Consider the following 27592-nt stretch of genomic DNA (forward strand, 5'->3'; position numbering starts at 1 on the left):
TTCAAATGTAGAACTTTTATTTTTAAGTCAGAATTTTGATAACAAAGGAAAAATCTGAACAGGATGTAAAGTATGATCAAGAATAAGGCAGAACATATCTACACCAATCTGCATAGTCACTAGGGACACTTTTGGTGCTACCTTGGTCAAAGACAGGGAAAACCTAAAAAAAAACTGCACATTAAACTGAAATCTTGTCTTTTGGATACATTTTCCACTATACCTCAAGATATAGCTTACTACTCTCTTCATACCCTTTACAATCATTCACAAATATTGCCAAATATCATTGATTAGACAAGTATCTTATTTATATATTTAAACAAATATAGCTCCAAGAATGGAAAACCAAAATGGATGAACATGACAACACCTCAGACTCAAAACTTGCATATCAAGTGTGTCATCACCACGATACCATGATCCCCATTACATAACCAACTCCTTTTACAGGACATCTGGTAGTCTTAGTATGTTTTAGGTAGACATACCAGGTATATTTGAACAACGTGGTATATTTTCCCTTCAGTCCTGCAAATCACACATTGGATAACACTGAAAACTTTGATGTTTAAACCTGAAACAGAAATTCTGACAAGGCATTTACTCAAGTGATTTGTTTCCATATTTTTGTTCCCTGCCACTAATCTTTCCCTTACCCCAAATGTGTGCAAAGTGTGCCAACATGACTGGAAAATATAAATAATGGAAAAAAAAGCAATGTTTATTAGAGAGCCAAGGCATGCAATATGTTCCAATGGGCATAAATTCTGCAAAGTAAAAGAACGGGGTATTTCCCCCCCACAGTTTACATTTCATTAGTCATCTTTGTCCTTAGCACCATGTTTCAATATACGAGTAAACTCAATATAGTTGAAGTTGCCCTTGGTATCAATTGGTGCTTCACGGAAAAGTTCATCCACATCCTCATCAGTAAACCGATCACCCATTGTCGTCAACAGATCTCTCAGGTAGTCTTCTTGGATATAGCCTGCAAAAGGGAACACAGTTGGAACAGATGCTTCCATTGAAACTAAAATTACTCGGAACAAAAACTGTACTAGAATCACATGAATAACTAGAAACAGAAACTTCTTGCATACTGTCCCAACAGTATAAATGTGAAACTAATGCCAAATGCAACACAAGGTGGTGCGCAAGGGAGCAGATGGTTTCCCACAAAAAAACCCAGCAAGGTTAATAATCCACTAAGAGGCAGCTTGCTCCTAATAGCAATATAAAGCAGTAGTGCCAGACGTTTGGTTGCAGAGTATGGCTTTAAGATTGCATGAATACTTGTTTTGCCTCCCATAACCATATCTAGGGCAAGGGCAATAAAGGTGAAAAAAATGCAAAAAGAAATGTTCAATCATAGGCTTTTAAATTGAAAATTGAGCCCAGGGAATTATGGTTACATTAAAATACAAAGATATTTGCCCAGAATTTGCTTTAACCTTTATATTCCTACTCCATTCCAAATTATCCTTCCCATCCAACGGACAGCAAATCCTTTAGCTGGCATAGTTCATCAACTTGGGATTATTCTGTACATGAGCTCAGAGAATCAGCAGATATATAACGGTCAAAACCACTCACCCAGGCCATATTTTTTTAGACTTGGGAATGAGGATGGGGGGGGGGGGGGGGGGGGGGATTCCACCCACCAGAGATGCTCTTAACCATCCCTGCTCTAGGTCATGCTATAATTCAAGTACTTCATTTCAGCCAGCAGTTGCTTTTGACTTGAGGCCTTGGGCAAGCCTCGACGTTGCCACACAAAACAGCAACCATTCAGCTACTTGAATAAAAGTCTTCCAAGTTAGTACAGAGTTACTACTTGCAGGCACATTAAACTTCCCTTATCCATAGCCCAAGTGACATTCAACTGGGCCTATGGTACAAAAGATAGCACAAACAGGCAGAGCTGCCACAACTTGCCCTGGGAACACAACGAAGGAGTTGAGGTGTATGCAGACGAAGTTCCGAGCTTGGTTCACCCAAACCCACCAGACAACTAGTGAAGTGGGACCAGAAAACCTGAGAACGGAGTCACTGAGCCAATAAAGTAATTAACCTATGAAATTTCTGCCTGGTATCAGCATGCCAAGATCAACTGCAACACTCCTTCCGTTTGATCACTTTCTTACCTGTTCCTTCTTCATCGAAGCATGCAAAGGCATTTCTAATTACATCTTCAGGGTCTGTCCCATTCAGCTTTTCACCAAACATGGTCAGAAACATGGTGAAGTTGATAGGTCCTGGGGCTTCATTCATCATTGCCTCTAGGTAATCATCAGTTGGGTTCTTTCCTGTAGAAAATTTAGATATTCCAAATGGTTCATCACTTTACATTAGAAACACAAGGAGAGAAATGGTTCATCTGTAATGCATAGAACTAATAAAGATCACTAACTGCACTGGACAAGGATCATAACACCAAACTTCATCCTGTTCCCAGGCATTTTTTTTATTTTTCAACATGTAGACATCAGTATTTATTGCCCATCCTTAATTGCCCTTGAACAGAATAGGCCATTTCAGAGGACAGTTAGTCAATCTGCTGCGAGTCTCAAGTCACATATAGGTCAGACCAGGCAACAACGGCAAATTTCCTTCCCTAGATTAGTGAACCAGATGGATCTTTTAAACAGTTCATGATAGCCACCATAAACATTGCTGAGACCAGTATACTACGTTTTTATTAATTGAATTTAAATTCCAGCCACATGGTAGGATTTGAACCCATGTCACTAGATTATGTCCAGCAACAGAACCACTACATTACTGTCCCCAGTAAATTCATTCAAGTATCCATTAGCTCCTCCCCCGAAATCAGTTAGCAGCAGACCAGGGATCTTCCCAATTTGCATGGTTTAGTTATTCTTTGAATAAATTATGTCCCAAGGTTTCTTCATAGAATGCTTTGAACATTAGCCGGCTGCAATGTGAGGAAAACGGCACATTGTACCAGACTGACAGCACTACGTAGAATACAGAATCAAACAATTACAACTTTGCAATATTTGAGGGAACAGGGAAGGTGGAAAGCATTGCTAAGTATCTTCATTTTTATCTGATTTACAAGCAAAAGTAAACTAATTACCAAGTGAAGCCAACATGTCATGCAAATCCTCTTTATCAATGAAGCCATCACGGTTTTGATCAATCATGTTGAAGGCCTCCTTGAATTCTTGAATCTGAGACTGATCAAACATGGCAAATACATTGGAGGTTGCGCGCTGAGGGCGCTTCTTGGTGGTCTTTCCCTTGGCTCTTTTGCTCGACATGGTGGCTAGGTATTGTATCTAAGAAAAAAAACAGTTGAGATTACAAACATTTCTGATGAAAGATCGTTAACCTGAGTCACTTACAAATTCTGCCAGAACTGGTGAGTGTTTCCAGCATTTGTTTGATTTCAAATCTAGATTATGGACTTTTCCTGAAGCTGAACCAAATCCTGATTTCTGAAGTGAAATGAGTATATTTTCCTCAAAGTTTAACACTTGATTCACAAAATAAAATTTAAATTCTCATTTGTGAATTCTTTTTTTAAAACGAGGAACGCTAAAAATTCAGTTTAAAATCAAACCCCCATTGTCAAAAGCACGAGGGAACCCGACAGAAATGGCACAAATTGCAAGACAGCATTGACACATCCTATGCCCCAGCTTCACTCAATGACTGAACCACTCTTCTTGGCTGCAGACAGCATGTAGCATAAGATAAAGTTTTTCCTTCTTTAAATAAAACGAAGCTTAAACTTATCAGATTAAATTTTAGGGTCGAGTTAATTTTATTCCACAAATATCCCATCTGCTTACCCACAAATTTTACTAATACAAATGACCCAAGATCACAAGTGCAACAAGTACCACAGACTCAAACAATTCTGGAAAGTAGGAAGGATTTGCATGATTTTGGCCCAGTTCCATATTAGCATATTCAGAATTGGATAAATTATCTTGACACCAAGTTTCAGGATCTAAATAGCACTTCACAACCAAAGCAGTGACTGTGTATCAAGTAGTTACAGGTAAACACCAGTCGATTTTCTTTGAACAAGGATCCAGAGCAGTAAAAAAGCAGCACTTTTATATTATTTCCATAGGAGCCTGATATTAACAGCACTGGAAAGGGATAGGGTGTGGGGGAAGAGGGGTACAGTGTAGGTTGAACGGCACTCAGCATCCATAGAAATGTGATTGCTGCACATGCTAGTATTCTGGAGGCACGGTAGCACAGTGGTTAGCACTGCTGCTTCACAGCTCCAGGGTCCCAGGTTCGATTCCCGGCTCGGGTCACTGTCTGTGTGGAGTTTGCACATTCTCCTCGTGTCTGCGTGGGTTTCCTCCGGGTGCTCCGGTTTCCTCCCACAGTCCAAAGATGTGCGGGTTAGGTTGATTGGCCAGGTTAAAAAAATTGCCCCTTAGAGTCCTGGGATGTGTAGGTTAGAGGGATTAGCGGGTAAAATATGTGGGGATAGGGCCTGGGTGGGATTGTGGTCGGTGCAGACTCGATGGGCCGAATGGCCTCCTTCTGCACTGTAGGGTTTCTATGATTTCTATGATTAACCACTAGTTGGTTGAGCAACTGCTGGACATCTGCCACAAGAAACTTTCCCTGTTCACATTTAAGTAGGGAAATTACGAGACACCAAGAGCTAGCTCAGAGATACTTGTAAAAGTGAACTGGTTATAGAAACCACGCTACAGTAATAGTTGCAAGAGTGACAACCACAATGTAATTTCTTCCTGCATACTTTTTCATTAGAGGAAGGCCCACCACCTGCCTAGCTCAGGAGCCCCCTAGTGACAGGAAAAATAAATGCAGACAGATTTCAAACCAACAATTTTAGTTCATCAGATCCCTACATCAAGAACAATGAATGTCTGGAACCAATACTCAGGCTTCCTAAAAGTAACTGCTAGCAAGTTGATTATTAAATGATCTATCTGTAACATCTTGGCAGCATCTTTGATAAGGCAGGTTATAACACTTGGAGATAGACTGCATTTGCAATACTTTCAAAATCTACCTTTGGAGGGAGACAAGCAGAGGTTCAAGCATAAAACCATGTTTGCAAGAGATCTTTCCTGCATTACTACAAATTCAATAAAACTTAGAGCAATAATATTTATAGCTCCACGGGAGCTTTCCATGCATCAGTTTACCCATCTTTAGACAGGGGAAAGTACAACACAAATGCCCTAACACAAATATGGTTAAGACCACTTTATCTGAAGAGTATGCTGTAGAATATATAGCCTTACTCTAGAATCTACTGGAATGCAAAAATCTTAGTTGGCCCCAACATCAGCAAGTAGAAATTTTAAGTAAAGCAGCAAAGATACAATATTTTGGCTCAAATACAATAAACTTCCATGTCAAAAGGGAAGTGGTGAAGCAACACCACAGCCAAGTTGTGAAAGATGGATTCCAGTTTAAATAAGTCATAGTACTATAGTAGAGAAAAAACTAGGACTGAACAGATCTGGATATTTAATAAAAGCTATAAAAGTTTACATACAAGACCTCGCCCTCAATGTCAGCCAAATGAAGGATAGTCATTGACTTCAGGAAGCGTAGTGGAGGATATGCCCTTGTCTACGTCAACAAGGATGAAGTGGAAATGGTTGAGCACTTCAGGTTTCTACGTGTCCAGATCAACCTATCGTGGCCCCTCCACGCCGATGCTATAGTTAAAAAAGTCCATCAATGCCCCTATTTTCTCATGAGGCCAAGGAAATTTGGCATGGCATTACAACTCAGATGTACCACAGAAAGCACTTTTTCTGGTTGTATCACAGCTCAGTATGGCTTCTGCTCTGTCCAAGACCGCAAGAAACTACAAAGGGTCATGAACGAAGCCCAGCTCATCATCCAAATCAGCCTCCCACCCATTGATGGTCTACACTTGCTGCTGCCTTGGAAAAGCAGCTAGCAGAATCAAGAACCCCACGCTCCCAAACACACTATTCCACTTTCTTCCATTGGAAAAAGGATACAAAAGTCTGAGGTCACATACCAATCGACTCAAGAACAGCTTCTTCCCTGCTGCCAAATTTCTGAATGGATTTATTGCATATTAAGTGGATCTTTCTCTACATCCTGGCCATGACTGTAACACTACATTTGCACCCTCCTTTCCTTCTCTACGAAATGTATGCTTTGTCTGTTTAGTGTTCAAGAAACAATACTTTCACTGTATACTAATACATGTGACAATAATAAAAAAACAAATTTGCCAGATATCAGCTGCCTCTGACAAATGTCCCTCATTCAAATAATCAATTTTCCCCAAAAACGTTATGGAACAGGCCTTTCAATTGAACAAGCTGTGCTCACACCAGACAAAAGTCTCTTTGGACTCCCACAGTCCAAAGATGTGCGGATTAGGTTAATTGGCCATGCTAAATTGCCCCTTAGCGTCCCGGGATGCGTAGGTTAGAGGGATTAGCGGGTAAATATGTAGGGATATGGGGATAGGGCCTGGGTGGGATCGTGGTCAGTGCAGAACCGATGAGCCGAACGGTCTCTTTCTGCATTGTAGGGTTTCTAGGATTTCTATGAAAACATAGATTTGTAAAAACAGAATAGACCCAATATTTAAAAACACCTTTCATGTCTGTAGAATTTATCCTGGTATTTTGCAGGCAATGGCTTCTGAAGTGATGTAATCATTGTTTTATAGGCATACGCAGCAGGCAAGTTCTCACAAACAGCAATGAGAGAAAATTAAAGTAACGTCTGTGGCGGGATGTTGGCCATGATGTGGAGATGCCAGCGTTGGACTGGGGTAAGCACAGTAAGAAGTCTCACAACACCAGGTTAAAGTCCAAAAGGTTTATTTGGCAGCACTAGCTTTCAGAACCCCAAGCCCCTTCTTCAGGTGAGTGAGGACTCACGTTCACAAACAGGGCTTAAAGAGACAAACTCAATTTACAAGATAATGGGTGGAATGCTAGTCTTTACAGGTAATCAAGTCTTAAAAGGTACAGACAATGAGTGGAGAGAGGGTTAAGCACAGGTTAAAGAGGTGTGTATCGTCTCCAGCCAGGACAGTTAGTGAGATTTTGCAAGCCCAGGCAAGTCGTGGGGGTTACAGATAGTGTGACATGAACCCAAGATCCCGGTTGAAGCCATCCTCATGTGTGTGGAACTTGGCTATCAGTTTTTGCTCAGCGATTCTGCATTGTCATGCATCATGAAGGGCGTCTTGGAGAACGCTTACCCGAAGATCAGAGGCTGAATGCCCGTGACTGTTGGTGTTCCCCGATTGGAAGGGAACACTCCTGCCTGGTGATTGTTGAACGGTGTTCATTCATTCGTTGTCATAGCGTCTGCATGGTCTCCCCAATGTACCATGCCTTGGGACATCCTTTCCTGCAGCGTATCAGGTAGACAACGTTGGCCGAGTTACAAGAGTATGTACCGTGTACCTGGTGGATGGTGTTCTCACGTGAGATGATGGCACCCGTGTCGATGATTCGGCACATCTTGCAGAGGTTGCTGTGGCAGGGTTGTGATGTCGTAGTCACTGTTCTCTTGAAGGCTGGGTAGTTTGCTGCGGATAATGGTCTGTTTGAGGTTGTGTGGTTGTTTGAAGGCAAGAAGTGGGGGTGTGGGGATTGCCTTGGCAAGATGTTCATCTTCATTGATGACATGTTGAAGGCTCCGGAGAAGCTGTCGTAGTTTCTCTGCACAGGGGAAGTGCTGGACGACGAAGGGTACTCTGTCCGCCGTGTCCCGTTTTTGTCTTCTGAGGTCAGTTTTTCGCTGTGGCACAACATGGTCCAGGATTAAACAGATGTAGAACTGCATCTGGAGATTGGCAGTTGTCGGCAGGATATGGCATTCGACTCATCGATCGACAGTTCCAACGTGCCACAGCAAAAAACCGCACCGACCTCAGAAGACAAAAACAGGACACGGCGGACAGAGTACCCTTCGTCGTCCAGCACTTCCCTGGTGCAGAGAAACTACGACAGCTTCTCCGGAGCCTTCAACACGTCATCAATGAAGACGAACATCTTGCCAAGGCCATCCCCACACCCCCACTTCTTGCCTTCAAACAACCGCACAACCTCAAACAGACCATTATCCGCAGCAAACTACCGAGCCTTCAGGAGAACAGTGACCACGACATCACAACCCTGTCACAGCAACCTCTGCAAGACGTGCCGGATCATCGACACGGATGCCATCATCTCACGTGAGAACACCATCCACCAGGTACACGGTACATACTCTTGCAACTCGGCCAACATCGTCTACCCGAGACGCTGCAGGAAAGGATGTCCCCAAGGCATGGTACATTGGTGAGACCATGCAGACACTACAACAACGAATGAATGAACACCGTTCAACAATCACCAGGCAGGAGTGTTCCCTTCCAAATCAGGGAACACCTCAGCAGTCACGGGCATTCAGCCTCTGATCTTCAGGTAAGTGTTCTCCAAGACGCCCTTCACGACGCACGACAACGCAGAGTCGCTGAGCAGAGACTGATAACCAAGTTCCGCACATGAGGACGGCCTCAACTGGGATCTTGGGTTCATGTCACACTATCTGTAACCCCCACGACTTGCAAAATCTTTAACTGTCCTGGCTGGAGACAATACACACCTCTTTAACCTGTGCTTAACCCTCTCTCCACTCACATTGTCTGTACCTTTAAGACTTGTTTACTGTAAAGACTCGCATTCCACCCATTATCTTGTAAATTGAGTTTGTGTCTTTATATGCCCTGTTTGTGAACACAACTCCTCACTCACCTGAAGGGGCTTGGGGCTCCGAAAGCTAGTGCTGCCAAATAAACCTGTTGGACTTTAACCTGGCGGGATGTTAGGTCAGACATTAGGAAACCTTATTAAATGAATAGCACCAAGGATCTTCACATTTTTTACTTATGAAATACCTTGGTCTGCTCACTGAAAATATGCAGCACCCCTTGAAAACCCAGCTTGGACCATATGCGCAAATCCCAAAGTAGAGCTCAAGTCTTCTGATCAACATAAAAGTGTGCCAGCATTGAGCCAAAGCCACAGATGACAGCACTTAGTCAGAATGCAAAATTAAGGGAAATATCAAAATAAAGTTTACTGGTTTCCTGTTTACACCACGCCCACCTTAATGAAAACTTTACCACAAAATAACCCACGAGATAAAGCTCAGTATTCATAGCTGTTGAGGTTCTTTAAGACACAATCAGGCAGATTTGCATTCAAGTTCTACCGAGACCAAACTTCAACTTTCCCAACATCTGTAGACTCAGGACAGTAAATGGAAAACCCAATTGGTTTTACCTAGCTACTTCCTCACCTTAGGAAGATCAACTGTAGCATGCAAGAGATCAGCTCACAAGCATCATTCTATAGTCAAAGTTAACAGCAAAATATCTTCCACCAAATAGCCTAGTAGAGAAATCATAGAAACCCTACAGTGCAGAAGGAGGCCATTCGGGCCATCGAGTCTGCACCGATCACAATCCCACCCAGGCCCTACCCCCACATATTTACCCACTAATCCCTCTAACCTACACATCCCAGGACTCTAAGGGGCAATTTTTAACCTGGCCAATCAACCTAACCCGCACATCTTTGGACTGTGGGAGGAAACCGGAGCACCCGGAGGAAACCCACGCAGACACGAGGAGAATGTGCAAACTCCACACAGACAGTGACCCGAGCCGGGAATCGAACCCGGGACCCTGGAGCTGTGAAGCAGCAGTGCTAACCACTGTGCTACCGTGAAAATAATTTCCTCTTAACTGTACTGCAATTTACTACTTTGGCAACCAGAAAAACTTTGAAACAAATTTAATGTGTACACTAAATCTGTGCGCTGGGGAAATAAAGTTAACCAAAAGATCCTCTTTTTCAGGGAATGAACTTGCTTCTTGGCATGCATTTCACATCCTTATGTCCCAAAGCATGTTAAAGTCACAAGTGGAGCACTTTACAAAAAACAAAGCTTCACTAAAAGCAGTGCACAATGCAACATGCTTAAAAAAAATCAAATTCACAGGATGAGCATCACTGGGTGGCTATATTTATTGCCCATCTCTAAGTGCCCTCGAGAAAGTGATAATACCTTTGCGCGTGCGTGCACGCTTCATGACTAACTTCAGGCCAGTACAGGAATTGAACCCACACTGCTGGCATTGCTCCGTATCACTATCCAGCCAATTGACCTAAACAACCCACGTAGTGTACAAATGACCACAATGCTGTTAGGGAGGGAGTTCCAAGTCAGATCGTGGCGTGTGGCTAGGAGGGAGAACTTGTAGGTGGTGGTATTCCCATGCGTCTGCTGCCCTCGTGTTCCTGGGTAGTTTGGAAGGTGCTGACAAACCAGCCTTGCTGAGTTGTTGCCATGCATCTTGTAGATGATATACACAGCTGCCACAAATGCTGGAGATAATTGTTTGGTAGGACACAAGAACTGTACTGCTCTTCAAAAGTCTTTTATATTGATTGGAGGGCTACAAACGACTTAGTTGGCTGGTACCTACCAATGGAGAAACATTCCCTCACTACGTTGAATTGTCAGCTTGACTGAACACATGATCTTCTGGCTCCAGCAAAAGTATTACCAAGGAGTGAAGTTTAAGTTAATCATAAGGAAGCTTGTTAAAGCTATCAAAACCATAAACACAAACTTGTTTAAGGTTGCCAAGTATCTCTATTTTGTTCATATTGGACAGAATAATTATGTACATGTGGCCTTTAAAATTGGCTTGTACAGAAGGAAGTTTCACAACAAAAAATATGGAATGCATAAGGATTAATAAAACTGCAAGGAAACTGGATGTATTGAATTTTTCAAATTCCTTTTCATCAACTTCTACTGGATCCCACTGCTCAGCAGAAGGCAAAAAGGTCAAGCTGCCTATGAACAAAATGATCTTAGCCATTTGTCCCCCTCCCCACCCAGACAAGATAGTCATTTGCACTTTGGGATTCTGAATTGTATCTATTGAATGCTGGCAAAAGCTTTTAACAGACAAGCACTTGCAAGTAGCCAACTTCCCCAAGTCCTGAGGGCACAGGAAAAATGCAACAGTTTAAGTTTCTAGATCAACATTTAACAGTCTGTGGTGATTAATTTAGGAGTGGCATCTTGTGACTGAAAGGCTAAACCAAAGCCCATCTATTCTTTCAATTAGATATGGTTGAATGGCAATTGATTTAGGAGCAGAAATTGTCCCCTTTTGTCCATATATTTATCCCTTAAGCAATACTAAATTAATTAACCACTTCTCAATTGTGCAGAGCAAAATACCACCACAGATAACAGCAAGTCACCGTAGTTTATAAGTGCGGAAGGCACTGAAGTATATTGCTCTTTCAGCCCTGGCTTGAGCAATAAAAAGTTTACTCTGGTCAGTTGTAATTAGGCAAAGCCATTAAAACATTTTCTTTCCTTAACAAAAAAGTATTTTCATATAAAAGCAGACCACAATCCGTTTCTAGTTCCGTCAACACCAGATGTGGTCAATTTGCCTAATTTTCTCAAGTGCAGATGACCCATTTCCAACTGAGATTTAACTAGCATTACAATCCTTATGCATATACTGGAGACCTTCCGAATATTTTAAGCTCATTAGTGTGTGTGTTTTTGGGGGGGGGGGGGGTAGAATCCTGCTAACAAGTGAAATTGGCAGCCTGAGGAACTGGGAAAGAACAGACATCAGTGTAGTCCCAGATCAGAACCCCAAGTTACATTGGGATGGCAGATTAGACCCAAATGTTCTATTTTGGCATAAATGTGAGGAAGGGTACTTCCTTCCAGGAATGATTCCACTGTCAAAGTGGGTATCTTTTACAGCAAAAGAAATAACATTTTAAATATAATTAATAAATGAAGCAACTTAACTATTAATGGTTGATTTTAAAAAAGAGAAAAACTTTAATTTCTCACTTTCAGTTCCAAATGATCATGACACTATGTGGATAGGCCAACAAGAGGTGAGGCCACATTGGATTTGGTACTGGGAAATGAACCGGGCCAAGTGTTAGATTTGGTTGTGGGAGAGCACTTTGGAGATAGTGACCACAATTCGGTGTCTTTTGTTATTGCAATGGAGAGGGATAGGGCCGTACGGCAGGGCAAGGTTTACAATTGGGGGAGAGGTAATTATGATGCGATTAGGCAAGAATTAGGGGGCATAAGATGGGAACAGAAACTGTCAGGGAAAGGCACTAATGAAAAGTGGAACTTTTTCAAGGAACAAATACTGGGTGTCCTTGATAGGTATGTCCCTGTCAGGCAGGGAGGAAATGGCCGAGTGAGGGAACCATGGTTCACAAAAGAGGTGGAATGTCTTGTGAAAAGGAGGGGGGAAGCTTATGTAGGGATGAGGAAACAAGGTTCAGATGGCTCGATTGAGGGTTACAAGTTAGCAAGGAATGAGCTGAAAAAGGGGCTTAGGAGAGCTAGGAGGGGACATGGGAAGTCCTTGGCGGGTCGGATCAAGGAAAACCCCAAGGCTTTTTACTCTTATGTGAGGAATAAAAGAATGACCAGGGTGAGGTTAGGGCCGGTCAAGGACAGTAGTGGGAACTTGTGTATGGAGCCAGTAGAGGTAGGCGAGGTGATGAATGAATACTTTTCTTCAGTGTTCACCAAGGAGAGGGGCCATGTTTTTGAGGAAGAGGTGGTGTTACAGGCTCATAGGCTGGAGGAAATAGATGTTCGGAGGGAGGGTGTACTGGCAGTTTTGAATAAACTGAAGGTCGATAAGTCCCCTGGGCCTGATGAAATATATCCTAGGATTCTTTGGGAGGCAAGGGATGAGATTGCAGAGCCTTTGGCATTGATCTTCGGGTCCTCACTGTCCACGGGATGGTGCCAGAGGACTGGAGAGTGGCGAATGTTGTTCCTCTGTTTGAGAAAGGGAATAGAAATGACCCTGGTAATTATAGACCTGTTAGTCTTACTTCGGTGGTTGGTAAATTGATGGAAAAGGTCCTTGGGGATGGGATTTACGACCATTTAGAAAGATGCGGATTAATCCGGGATAGTCAGCATGGATTCGTGAAGGGCAAGTCATGCCTCACAAATTTGATTGAATTTTTTGAGGAGGTAACCAAGTGTGTTGATGAAGGTAGGGCAGTTGATGTCATATACATGGATTTTAGTAAGGCGTTTGATAAGGTCTCCTATGGTCAGCTTATGATGAAAGTGAGGTGGTGTGGGATAGAGGGAAAGTTGGCAGATTGGATAGGTAACTGGCTATCTGATCGAAGACAGAGGGTGGTGGTGGATGGAAAAATTTCGGACTGGAGGCAGGTTGCTAGCAGAGCGCCACAGGGATCAGTGCTTGGTCCTCTGCTCTTTGTGATTTTTATTAATGACTTAGAGGAGGGGGCTGAAGGGTGGATCAGTAAATTTGCTGATGACACCAAGATTGGTGGAGTAGCGGATGAGGTGGAGGGCTGTTGTAGGCTGCAAAGAGACTAGATAGGATGCAAAGCTGGGCTGAAAAATGGCAAATGGAGTTTAACCCTGATAAATGTGAGGGGATTCATTTTGGTAGGACTAATTTAAATTTGGATTTCAGGGTCAAAGGTAGGGTTCTGAAGACTGGAGGAACAGAGAGATCTTGGGGTCCATATCCACAGATCTCTAAAGGTTGCCACTCAAGTGGATAGAGCTGTGAAGGCGGCCTATAGTGTGTTAGCTTTTATTAACAGAGGGTTGGAGTTTAAGAGCCGTGGGGTTATGCTGCAACTGTACAGGACCTTGGTGAGACCACATTTGGAATATTGTGCGCAGTTCTGGTCACCTCACTATAAGAAGGATGTGGAAGCGCTGGAAAGAGTGCAGAGGAGATTTACCAGGATGCTGCCTGGTTTGGAGGGTAGATCTTATGGAGGAAAGGTTGAAGGAGCTAGGGCTGTTCTCTCTGGAGCGGAGGAGGCTGAGGGGAGACTTCATGGAAATCATAGAAACCCTACAGTGCAGAAGGAGGCCATTCGGCCCATCGAGTCTGCACCGAACACAATCCCACACAGGCCCTACCCCCACACATTTTAACCGCTAATCCCTCTAATCTACACATCCCAGGACTCTAAGGGGCAATTTTTTTTTTTTAACCTGGCCAATCAACCTAACCCGCACATCTTTGGACTATGGGAGGAAACCGGAGCACCCGGAGGAAACCCACGCAGACACGAGGAGAATGTGCAAACTCCACACAGACAGTGACCCGATACAGGAATCGAACCCGGGACCCTGGAGCTGTGAAGCAGCAGTGCTAACCACTGTGCTACCGTGCCACGTATAATACCATGTATTAATAGAGGTTTATAAAATGATGAAGGGGATAGATAGAGTGAACGTTCAAAGACTATTTCCTCAGGTGGATGGAGCTATTACAAGGGGGCATAACTATAGGGTTCATGGTAGGAGATGTAGGAAGGATATCAGAGGTAGGTTCTTTACGCAGAGTGGTTGGGGTGTGGAATCGACTGTCTGCAGTGATAGTGGAGTCAGACACTTTAGGAACATTTAAGCGGTTATTGGATAGGCACATGGAGCACACCAGGATGATAGGGAGTGGGATAGCTTGATCTTGGTTTCAGATAAAGCTCGGCACAACATCGTGGGCCAAAGGGCCTGTTCTGTTCTATGCTCTAGGTTCTAACATTCCTCTTAGACTTAAATGCCACTTTAGCAATCATAAATATAGTTGGTGTAGACGGTCTTGCAGCTTTGAGAGAGTTCCAGCCACCCGCAAAATCCTTCTGACTTCAACCAGGCTACAAACTAAACTACCTTCTATAAAAAGCCTTTGCTCTCTCCTACAGTCCCAGCTCTGTCCATTAACCACATGACCATGTCAATCACTAATCAGAAATCCCAGGAATTTAAACAAAAATCAATTAGCTCTAGTTAAAACAAACACCTGTAAGGTGGAAATGAGTAATTATCCTGTCCCAAAATCTGAGCTGCATTCCCTCCAGACATTGACTGTCTGTAGCATAAAGCTAACATTCCCTTTAAACATAAATATATTTCCACATCAATTGCACTATCACAACATGCACTCTTAGGTTAACAGGGATTCTCAGAGATGGTGGTCAACGCTAGAGATATGTACCATAACAAATCTGTACATACAAGCTGGCAAGTGTTAGAGCTCATCAATTGAGGGGCCACCATAGCAAAACTCAAACTGTCTTCACCCATAGTTTATTTACATTTCATTCCATGAGTTCATTGCTTACCAATACAGTAACAACCTTGGCCACAGATTTCTGGAGCACTACACAGAAGAACCAGCTAGTGATCAGGCTATTTTTAATACATGAGAAAGGACTAATTAACAACCTTGCAGTAAAGGAATCATTAGCAAAGTGACTGCAATATGATAGAGCTTTGTGTCAACTCTAAAAGTGACGTAGTTCACTCAAACTAGTTTTAGGTCCTAAACTTGAACAAGTTAAATTATGAAGGTACAAGGGTCAGGTTGGCTATGGTGGATTGGAAAATACATTAAAAAGATTTGATGGCAGACAGGTAATGGCTAGTATTCAAAGATTTGCTTCATTTCTACAACAAAGATGTATTCCTCCAAGAGACAAAAGAAAAATCAGGAAAGGTGATTCAACTGTGGCTAGCAAAAGTTAAAGATTGCATTAGATCAAAGGAAGTGGTGTATAAGGTTCCCAGAAAAAGTGGCAAATCCAAGGATTGGGGTTAATTTAAAACCCAGCAAGAAGTGCCAAGAAACTGATAAAGGGAAGAGAGTATGAATGCAAGCTAGCAATTAACAAACAGACTGTAAAAACTTCTTTAGGTATGCAAAAAGAAAAAGATTAGCTAGGAATGTGGGTCCATTACCAGCAGAGGAAAGAACGTTTATAAAGCAGAATAGGGAAATGGCATAGAAACTAAACTACTTTGTGGGCACCTTCAGAGGAAGGTGCAGAAAATCGCCAGGGTACCAAGGAACTTGTGAAAATGAGGAACGGAAAGAATAAAGAGGTAGTACTCAAAATAATTGGATTGAAGATTAATAAATCCCCTTGATCTTTCAAAAATCTTGTGGAAAGATCCCTGCAGACTGGAAAGTAGCAAATATAACCCCATTGTTGAAGGAGGGGCGAAGAAAAAACAATTACAGACCTATTAGTTTGATGTCAGTAATAGGAAAAATGTTACAGATAAGATAACTGGACGTTGGGTGTTGTCAATATAGATTAAAAGGAAATCATGTTTGACAAGCCTGTTGAAGTTATTTTTGAGAATGGTCCTTGTAGCACAGTTGAAAAAGAACCAACGGATGTGACGTACAAGAGGTTTTCAGAACGCTTTTGACAAGATCCCATGAGGTTAGTAAACCAAAATGGATTGAGAATTGGTTAATGGACAAAAGACAAGAGGAATAAACAGGCCATTCTCAGGATGGTAGATTGTTTCTACTGGGGTGCTGCAAGGGTCCATGCTTGGACCACAGCTTTCAAAATCTATGTAAATGATTTTGATATGGGACAAAATGCAATATTTCCAAATTTGATGACAACACTGTGGCAATGCGCAATTTGTGAAGAGGACACATGGAGGCTTCAAGAGGATTTAGACTTGTGAATGGGTAAGAACAAAGTGGATCAAATATAACGTGCATAAGTGTGAAGTTATACACTTGATAGAAAAAAGGCAGAATATTTCATAAATGGCATGTGTCTGGGAAGTGTTAATGTCCAAGGGAACCTGGGTATCCTTATTCATGTACCACTAAAAGCTAGCATGCAGGTGCAGCAAACAATTAGGAAGTATGTTGACCTTCATCACAAGGGGATTTGAGTATAGGAGTAAAGATGTCTTGCTGCAGTTGTATCAAGCCTGTTGAGTCTGCATCACAAGTACAATGTATAGTTAGTCTCCATATCTAAGGAAGGGTATACCTGCCAGAGGGAGTGCAGAGGTTCACCAGACAATCTTTGGGGTAGCAGGATTATTTTGAGGGAGATTACGGAAATTGAGCCTGTATTTGCCAAAGAATGAGGCGCAATCTCACAATTTACAAAATCCTTAAGGGTAGATGTAGATAGGATGTTTTCCCTGGCTGGTGAGTCCAGAACCAGGGAACAGTCTCAGAATAAGTGGCAGACCATTTAAGAATGAGATGAGGAGGAATCTCTTTGCTCAGAGTGGCGAATCTTTGGAATTTTCCACTTGTGGGGGCTGTCGAAGCTCATTGAGCATGTTTGAATCAGAAAACATGGGGATAGTGGCGGGGGAAATATGTCAGAGATAGATGTCAACCATGATCTGTGAATGGCAGAACAGGCCTGATCGGCCAAATGGCCTGCTCCTATTACTTATATTCTAACCTCTTGTGCCTTCAATTTTTACTGCACCGTTAGCTGTTGCGGCCCTAGAATTCACAACCTAAATGTCTCCGTCTTTGCTCCTTTAGGATACATCATAAAATTTCCTTTCTCTCCTTGTGGATTAGTGTCAAATGGTGTTTGATGTGGAATTATCTTGGATAATTTAACCAGTTAAAATGAGTCAAGTTTTTAAAAAACTCAGAAATAAACAGAAAACAATTATGACAATTGGACTGTTGGCATGTCGATCTGCAAGGTAATTGATCATCAGCACTCTAGGCAGTTTGGCACCAATATTTCATCACCTCAAGCTAGTCTTAGATTTTACACATCTAGATTTGGAGCAAAACAAACATGAAATGGGGCATCTAAAAGATGGCTAATTTTGTAAAGAATTACTTCAAGTTATAAACAAGCCTCAGGACAGTTAATGAAACGCTAGCACATCTAGTTCCTGCTTTGCTAATTGGTTAAGAAACTAAAGCTCTTGGCTGCACAAGCCAAATGGAATGAAATTCACAAGTACAACTGTTCAACATATCACTGAAGAACTGTTACAGCAGAGGAAGCAGCCACGACTGGTTGTGCCTGCATCAGCACTCCAAAGAAGCAATTCACCTACAGCCATCACCAGCCTTCAACCCCATCTTATCCCCTTAACCCTGCACATTCCTAGAACAGCATTATTCCCCTCCGAATGCTTCAGTTGAACCTGCCTTCACACCACACTCACCTGATGAAGGGGCAGCGCTCCGAAAGCTAGTGGCTTGTGCTACCAAATAAACCTGTTGGACTTTAACCTGGTGTTGAGGCTTAGTGTCCACACCAGGCAGGGCACCCAACCATTCGTGGCATGAAAAAACTTTCCAGGTCACTTTGCTTGTTTTGGCAATTATCTTAAATCTGTGCCCTCTCCTTGATCCTTATACAAGTGGAAAGTTTGCTCCTCATCTACTTGGTCCAGTCACCTGATTGAGTATTTCTATCAAATCTCCTCTCAGCCTTCTCTTCTACAAGAAACTAACTTCTGCAACCTATACCTCCATAACTGAAGCTCCCCATTTGTGGAATCATTTTCATTAATATTTTCTGCACTCTCCCCCTATTCCTTCACATCTTTCCTAAAGTGCGTGACACCAAGAACTGGACGCAATACTACAGCTGAAGTGGAATTAAGTTTTTTAAAATTCATTTGTGGGACATGGGTGTTGCTGGGTGGCCAGCATTTATTGTCCATTCCTAGTTGCCCTTGAACTGAATGGCTTGCTGGGCCAATTCAGAGGGCAGTTGAGAGTCAATCACATTGCTGTGGCTCTGGAGTCACATGTAGGCCAGACCAGGTAAGAATGGCAGATTTCCTTTCCTAAAGGACATTAGTGAACCAGATGGGTTTTTCCAATAATCAACAATTCTTCATGGTCATCAGTAGATTCTAAATTCCAGTTTTTTTTTTATTGAATTCAAACTCCACCATCTGCAGTGGCAGGATTTGAACCTGGGTCCCCAGAACATGAGCTGAGTTTCTGGATTAATAGTCTAGCGATAATACCACTTGGCCCTAAATTAGTGTTTTATACAAGTTCCACATAACCTCCTTGGATTCTATTCCCCTATTAAAGCCTAGGATGCCATATGCTACATCAACCACTCAACCCGACCTGCCAATACCTTATGCATACAAGCATTTTCCTCCTGCATCCACTTTTTGTCTTTCCATGTTCACCCTACCAAAATGAATCACTTCACATTTCTCCCCATTGAGTTTAAGCTGGCACTTGCCCATACAGTTGACCGTGCACATGCTCTTTTGAAGTTCTACACACATCAGTTCACAATGCTTCCAAGGATTGCATCATCCACAAATTTTGCAAGTGTGTACTATACACCAAATTTTAGGTCATTAAGATACATCAGGAAAAGCAAGCGTCCTGGGGGGACTTCACTACAAACCTTCCTCCAACTTGAAGAATTTCTGTTCCCAGAGGGAACTGTTGTGCAGCACTGTATTAAAACCTTTGAAAATCCATGCATACCACATCAACAGTAATGTCCTCATCAACCATTACCACAAAATTCAAAAACCTCCAGCAAGTTAAACAACTTTATCTTGATGGCTTTCCTTATTAAGCCTGCATTTGTCCAGATTTAGTGTTGCTAGAAGATTGCCCACCACTGAAGTTAAACTGACTGGCCTGTCATTACTGGACTTATTTCATATCCTTGTTCAGAACAAAACATTTGCAATTCTTCAGTCTTCTGTAATCACCCAAGTTCAAGGAAGTCTGGAAAATTATGGCCAACATCTCTGCAATTTTATTTCCCTCCATATCCTTGGATCTCATTTGGTCCTGGCGCTTTATCAACTTCCAGAACTAGAGAATGGACAACCAATCTGATAACTCAATTTTAAGTTCTCCTTTTGCACCATGGCCTTGGTAGCAACATCTGCCTTAGTAAAGACCAGTGTAAAGAAATAATTTAGTACCTTAGGTTTCCTTCTGCTGTCATGCATAAATTCCCTTTGGCCCCTATCAGCACTGCCCCTCCTTTTACTAGTCGATGCTTAAAGACGTTGGGATTCCTTGTTAGCTGCCAGTCTCTTTCCATTTTCCTCACTTTGCTGTAGGGTACTCAACCTGAACTATCATAAATACACTATGTATCTCATGTCATTCTGACAGCTTGCTCTGGATTTATTTACTCTACATTTTCCTTTGAGAATACACCGTGACTATGCCTGAAACACTTCTTCAAAGCTAGACCATTGGCAGAAAAAAAATGACGACCAATTCCAATTTATTAGGCCAGATCTATTCTCACTGCACTGAAGTTGGCTTTCTCCCAGTTAATTCTTCTCAGTCTGGATTGTTTTTGGTCCTTATGATCACTGTCCCCAAATATTCTCTTACTCATGTTTGATCCACACATGCCCCAGGACCAGGTTTAGTAATGCATCCCCTCACACTGGACTGGAAACACGAGAAAATTTATGAACACACTAGGAACTCTTGTCACCCTCTGTTCTTTTACACTATCCTGACCTATAATTCATATAATTAAGTCACCCATTATAATTCTTGAACCCAATTTTCTTGCAAATGTGCTCGCTCCAAAAACATCCTTTCCATTTGTTGGCAGCCTATTGATTACACTCAGCAAACTGGACCCCTTTTGTTCTTCAGCTCCAGCCAAATAGATCCTGCCCTTGACCTCTGCGGAATATCCCCATATCAATACCTATCCTTTCCCTTTTCTATCATTCCTGAACACCTATCACAAATATTTAATCTCCAATCCTGCCCTTCTTGGAGGCAGGATTTAAACAGATTTTCCAACACTACAATCTGAGATTAAAGCCACATTTCCAGCTGTGCTAAATTTATGCCTTTTATAGTTTATTTTAAGCTTCAAATGCAAATAAAGGATCATTTGCTTGTTAAAATAATTAACTAAGCCACACAAACATTTCAGCAAATCAAACTACTGAGCCGGAATTTCAGACTCAAAGGGCAGAAACATGACAACTGAATTAACTATTAAACAGCACAATTTTCACTGCTAATATTTTAAATCCCATATAAAGCAGGTCAATGTTAAAATACATTCAGCACAAATGTGATAGTCAGATAATATTATACATTGTACAAGCCTACAAGTTCAAAACAAAAACTCATCAGGCCCCTCCCTTATATCAATGCTGTATTGTTCACTACCTCTCCAATACATAACCGTTTAGATATAAATATGCCAAAAGACTGATCTTAGAAACTAAGTTTGTAATGAGCACTAAACCATGTTAAGAATGAAAATGTTAGTGCCCAAGAATAATTCAGAGAAACATGTACACTTTCACAAACATTAGAACAACACCTACAAGTTCCTCTCCAAACCATTGACTTGAAACAATATCATGGTGTCAAAATCCTGGATCTCCTTAACAGCACTGCGGGCATACCTACACAACATGGACTCCAGTTTAAGGCAGCAGCTCACCACCTTCAAGGGCAATTACAAATGGGCAACAAATACTGACACTGCCAGCAACCCCCACGCCTTATAATTGAAAAGTTCAAAGACTCCAGTCATGTTTAAGAATCATGGAGTATAGGAAGTCATTCAGCCCACAGTTATGCTGACATCCAGCAAAATTGCCCCACAACCCTGTTTACACTTGGATATAGTAAGAAGTCTTACAACACCAGGTTAAAGTCAAACAGGTTTATTTGGTAGCAAAAGCCACTAGCTTTCAGAACAGGCTGTTCCTTCGTCAGGTGGGTGGGAGTTCTAATCACAAACAGGGCACAAAGACACAAACTCAATTTAGATGAATAACGATTAGAATGAGAGTCTTTACAGCTAATCAAGTCCTAAAGGTACAGACAATGCAAGTGGAGGGAGCATTAAGCACAGGTTAGAGATGTGTATTGTCTCCAGACAGGACAGCTAGTGAGATTGCACACATCCAGGCAAGTTGTGGGGGTTACAGATAGTGTGACATGAACCCAATATCCCAGTTGAGGCTGTCCTCATGTGTGCGGAACCTGGCTATCAGGCTTGTGCCCTGTGATCAGAACTCCCACCCACCTGACGAAGGAACAGCCTGTTCCAAAAGCTAGTGGCTTTTGCTACCAAATAAACCTGTTGGACTTCTTACTGTGTTTACCCCAGTCCAACGCCAGCATCTCCACATCATGACTACACTTGGATATACCAAATTTCCTATGCAAAGGGCCATTTAATGTTTCTACTTTCAGGCAGTGGCTTCATTGCACTGTCAAATGTGCTGTTAAAGCTGTCATCCGGGTTACTGCAGGATCTCTCATAACAGACATGATTATACGCAAGCAGCTGCATATTCACAAGTACCAGCATGTATCTGATGTCCATCATTCTACTTCACTTAACCACTATGTATTCTTAGGGGTGAGTAATGCCAAATGTTTTCACCACCCCACCCCACCCTGTCTCCTGGCAAGTCTTCAACTGGACAAAAATCTGGCTAAGAATCAGTAATGCTATTTGGGGCCACTTACAAATACTAACAAATTTAGTATACAAAAACAACTTCAAAAGGAAGATACATTTTCATACAGTCTCAATTGATAGCTCAGGTCAATTTTTCCTTTTCTCCTCCCCAAAAATCAGTGTTTAATTACCTTGTTCAATAAGTTCCAGGTATCTTATACTTCAGCATGTTCAGTCAAAGCCTTAGGTTGGGAGTCAATGATGGTTAATCCAATGCTACCTACTTGATTCAGCACCAAAATACTATTTGTCTGCCTGCTCAGCTATTTACTATATTAGTTAGCTAACCCAATGAGACAGTCAAGGCAAATTCAAACTATGTTTACATTCAAATAGAAGATCATAAATTCTCAGTATTCCAATTTGTGGAAAAATGATAAAGTTCCTCATATTCTTTTAAAATGTAATCAAGCAAACAGAAGACTGCGCATACATGGATGAAATTCAGAAGTTACTTTCCCACTCCTTCTAAAGGCAGATTCTAAGCTGGGCAACTGTAGATCTTCAGTACTACAAAGTGACCAGTTTTCAAATAAGACCAGAAAGTAAATCATTTAGCTATTGCCCAAGTAGAGACCAGCTAACTGTAGGTGACAAAAAAATGCAGCCAAAGCTCATTTGTATGCTAATAAATGGGAAAAGATCCATGCGTCAGAAACCCTACTAGCAGAGACAAGTGAACATTAAGCCAATCAGCCCATCGAGCCTGTTCCACCATTCAACACAGTCATGACTGATCGGACAATTCAATGCCTTTTACATCCACTATCCCCTTAACCATTTACATCGCTGTTAATCAGAAATCTATCAATCTCTACCTTAAACATACTCAATGACTGAGCTTCCAGTCCTCTGGGGTAGAGAATTCCAAAGATTCACAACTCTCTGCATAAAGACTTTTCAGCATGGCCCCCAGTGACATCCAAGCAAGGGAAACATCTTACCTGCATCAACCCTGTCTATCCTTAAGTATTTTGTAGGTTTCAATGAGATCATAGAAAATAGGAGCAGGAATAGGCCATTTGACCCAGCTCCACCATTCATTATTATCGTGGCCGATCATCCACCTCAATAAGAGCCCCAAATCCTTTGATTCCCTTGACCCCAAGAGCTTTATCTAATACCTTCTTGAAAACATAATGTTTCCCCTCAACTGCTTTCTACAGTCACCACTTTGGGTGAAGCAATTCCCCATATCTCAGTCCTAAAAAAGGATTTACCCTGTATCCTTTGAGCCTGGTTCTGGACACCCCCACCATTGGGAACATCCTGCATCTACCCAGTCAAGCCATGTTAGAATTTTATAGGTTTCAGATCCCCTTATTCTTCTAAATTCCAGTGAATTGAGGGGAGAATGTGTATTTGGATAATAATGTCTTCCTGTTTTTGCTACTCAAGTGGATCACCTCACATTTATCCACATTACACCACATCTGCCAAATCACTTGCTCACTCTCTCAACTTGTCAAATCACACAAGCATCTCTGTATCCTCCTCACAGCTCACCCTCCCACCCAACTGTCTCATCTGCAAATTTGGAAATATTGTATGTTGTTCCCTCATCATTGTGAATAGCTGGGGAATTAGCACTGATCCTTGCAATAGAATCCTACAGTGTAGGAGACCATTCGGCCTATCAAGTCTGCACTGACCACAATCCCACCCAGGCCCCATTCCCACAATCTCATGCATCTACCCTTGCTAGTCCCCCTGGCACTAAGGGGCAAGTTAGCATGGCCAATCCACCTAACCCACATATCTCTGGACTGTGGCAGGAAACCGGAGCACCCAGACATGGGGAGAATGTGCAAACTCTACACAGTGATCCAAGCCAGAAATCTAATCTGGGTTCCCGGTGCTGTGAGACAGTGCTAACCACTGTGCCACCCCCAGTCATTAGTGGTTAGCACTGCTGTCTCAGTGCCAGGGACCCAAGTTCAATTCTGGCCTCAGGTGACTGTGCGGAGTTTGCACATTCTCCCCATGTCTGCATGGGTTTCCTCCCACAGTCCAAAGATGTGCTGGTTAGATTAATTGGCGATGATAAATTGTTCCTTAGTGTCAGGGGGATTATGACTGTAAATGTGGGGTTACAGGGATGGAACCTGGGAGGGATTGGCATCGGTGCAGGCTCGATGGGCCAAATGGCCTCCTTCTGCACCGTAGATTCTGTGATAGTCATTCCCTGCCACTCAATGACCCAATCATGCCCGTTTCCTGTCTGCCAGTTTCTACCCATCTAAGCACGTTACCCCAACCCCATGCACATCTCTTGTGGGACGTGTCTAAAGTCCTCTGAACATCCAAATAAATCACATCAACATTTCACCCTCATCAACTCTACAAGTTAATGTTTGAAGAATTGTCAAGCACGATTTCCCTATTGTAAATCCATGCTGATTCAGTCCAACTCTACCTCTGTTTACCAAGTGCGCGGCTATAAAATATTTGGTAATGGACCCGAGAATTTTTCCCACTACCAATACCAGGCAAGCTGATCTATCATTCTGTAATCTCTCCACCTCTCTTTTTTTAAACAGTCAGGTTACATTAGCCAACATCCACTCTATAGGGAATGATAGAGTCTATAGAATCTTGATGATCACTAATGCACCCACTATTTCTAAGGACTTTCATTCTTTGAAGCTCCAGAGAATTCAGGCCCAGTTTACCCAATCTCTCCTCATAAGACAGTCCACTATCTGTGATCCTTTGTTGCACACCCTCAATGGCAATAATGTGCTTTGTGGCAAGTGGACCAAAACTGCATCCAGTACTCCAGGTGCAGTCTAACCAAGCTTCTGCACAATGAATGCAAGACCTCAGTACTCCTGTACTTACATCCTCTTGCGAAAAAGGGGAACATTCCATAGAATCCTTATAGTGAAGACACCATTCAGTCCATCAAGTCTACTTCAACTCGCCAAAAGAGCATCCCACACAAGTGCTCTCCTCTGCCCTAACTGTAACCCCAGTAAGAGGTTTAACAACACCAGGTTAAAGTCCAACAGGTTTATTTGGTAGCAAATGCCATTAGCTTTCAGAGCCCTGCGCCTTCGTCAGATTAACACTCCATCTGACAAAGGAGCAGGGCTCTGAAAGCTAATGGCATTTGCTACCAAATAAACCTGTTGGACTTTAACCTGGTGTTGTTAAAACTCTTACTGTGTTTACCCCAGTCCAATGCCGGCATCTCCACATCATGACAACCGTAACCCCACAGATTTATCATAATTCACCCAATTTAAAACTTCTTTGGACTGTGGGAGGAAACCTGAGCACCTGGACACGGAGAAAGGCCAGAAGTGAACCCAGGTCTCAGGTGCTGAGGCAGCAGTGCTAGCTACTGTGTCACTACGTGCCACCATTCCATTAACCTTCCAAATAGCATGCTGCACTTGCATCCTAGCCTTCAATGACTTATGGCCAGGGACACCCAGGTCCCTTTGTACACCTTCACTTACTAATTAGGAAATACTCTGCACGTTTGTTCCTTGTACCAAAGTGGATTACCCCATTTTTTCTACATTAAATTCTATCTGCCATGTTCTTGCCCATTAGATAAATAGTAAACTCATATCAACCTTATATATTGTTTGAGCACAATCCACAGCCTCTGAATTCACCATGCTTCCCTTTACAGTAACTGGAGCTCATGCAAACAAATTTGCATTTGTAAAACCCACCACAATGCACAAGTATTAATGAATTACAGACAAACTCAACTAATACAACAATAACCAAAACACTACAAACAGCAAATAGGACAAGTGACCAGGTGCTGGCTGAGCATAACAGCTCTTGGTGAAGTGCAATGGGTCCTTTACTTCAATCAAAGTCACAAATCTGACAAGACCTGAAATTAAATGCAGAACTCAGACGACAGCAACAACTTCAATTTAAAAATAATCTTTGACAGAGAAGTCACTATAAGGCACCACATAGAACCACTGTTGAAAAATAAGCCCAAGGACGTCAATGAGTGTTTGATGAAAAGAGTGGGATTTAAGCAGGAATTTAAGAGGAATAAGAGAAATACTTGGAGACAGGACAACATTCTAAAGTTTAGGGCTTAAGCAGCAAAAACAGTTACTAATGGTCAGGCATAAAAAGTGTACAAGAGGCCCGAGTTACAACAAGAGTTCAGAAGTTTGTAGGACTCGAGATAGTTAGACAGGAAAGATGTAATGGAAACCACTTTACACATGGTTAGGTGGTGGTGGCAAAGAACAAGAGCAGAGTGAATGCATTTAACAAGGATTATAACAGCAGTAAAGACTCATGCCAAATCAAGGTGCATTCTATGAAGTTACTACTTTTGGAAAGCTGCTTAACTTCGATATTACCTACACTAAAGGCCTGCATTTATATAGCACCTTCCACAACTCAGACATCCCAAAGGATTGGCAAGAAATGAAGTGCAATCACTGCTGTAATATGACAATATAAAACTGGTAACGTTCAAGGTATGACAGCAGCATTTAACTATTCAGGCGATTTCGTAACAGCTGCATCCAATAAATATGACACCAAATTTCAGCCAATATCCATCTCCTTCAAAAGATTTTACGTATTTGAAAAAGTTCTCAAACTGAGATAGAATGACATTTTAGAATTCTGTTAGCACTTGCGTTTTTAAAAGAAATTGTTCATACAAACTATATAAGACCCCCTCCCCGAATACGACGCAATGGCGTCTTCGCATAGGCGATACCGATTTCCAGGAGTTGCAGCTTCAAAACTTTGAGCAGCCCCGCGATACCCATCCCCTTGCGTGAAAAGTGCTGCACTCTGAGATGCAATCGGTTTAGGGCGCCCACAAGGCAAGCGACTTTGACTGGTGCAGCACAGGGTTAGCGAGCGGGCGGCTGTCTCTGCTCCCCGCCCGGGGGCCCGCGCGCGCGCGCTGCCCGGGCCAACGTTCCATTGCGGGGCCTGCCTCCCCCGGGGGTGGGCGAACTCACTCGAACCACAGCCAGGAAACCGGTCAACAGGCGGACCACCTCGGGCTCTGAAACCACCGACGAGGTGAAGGGACCGAGAGGCGACCTCTCACGGAATAAAGAACCAGACACGACCTCCTCCTTACCTGACACGACTCTTATAATAAACCTCTCTGCGTCGCTCTAACTCCCTCAGCGCCGCCGCCCTGCTTCCCTGATAACCATCCACCCCGGAGCAACCGCCGGAAACCAACCCCAGCTCATCCATCACAAACCCCTCCC

General features: G+C 42.5%; 1 protein-coding gene across 1 annotated transcript; it reads right to left on the reverse strand.

Moving 5' to 3' along the window:
• LOC144495717 (myosin regulatory light chain 2, smooth muscle minor isoform) lies at window positions 1-27592 on the reverse strand. The gene is made up of 4 exons (XM_078216069.1): window positions 27457-27592; window positions 3104-3305; window positions 2148-2309; window positions 1-991 (listed from the first exon to the last, which is right to left on the reverse strand). The coding sequence occupies exons 2-4, from the start codon at window positions 3285-3287 to the stop codon at window positions 819-821; spliced, it is 519 nt and encodes a 172-aa protein (XP_078072195.1). The 5' UTR covers window positions 3288-3305; window positions 27457-27592; the 3' UTR covers window positions 1-818.

The sequence above is a fragment of the Mustelus asterias genome, chromosome 7 (genome assembly GCF_964213995.1).
Source record: "Mustelus asterias chromosome 7, sMusAst1.hap1.1, whole genome shotgun sequence".
Lineage (NCBI taxonomy): Eukaryota > Metazoa > Chordata > Chondrichthyes > Carcharhiniformes > Triakidae > Mustelus > Mustelus asterias.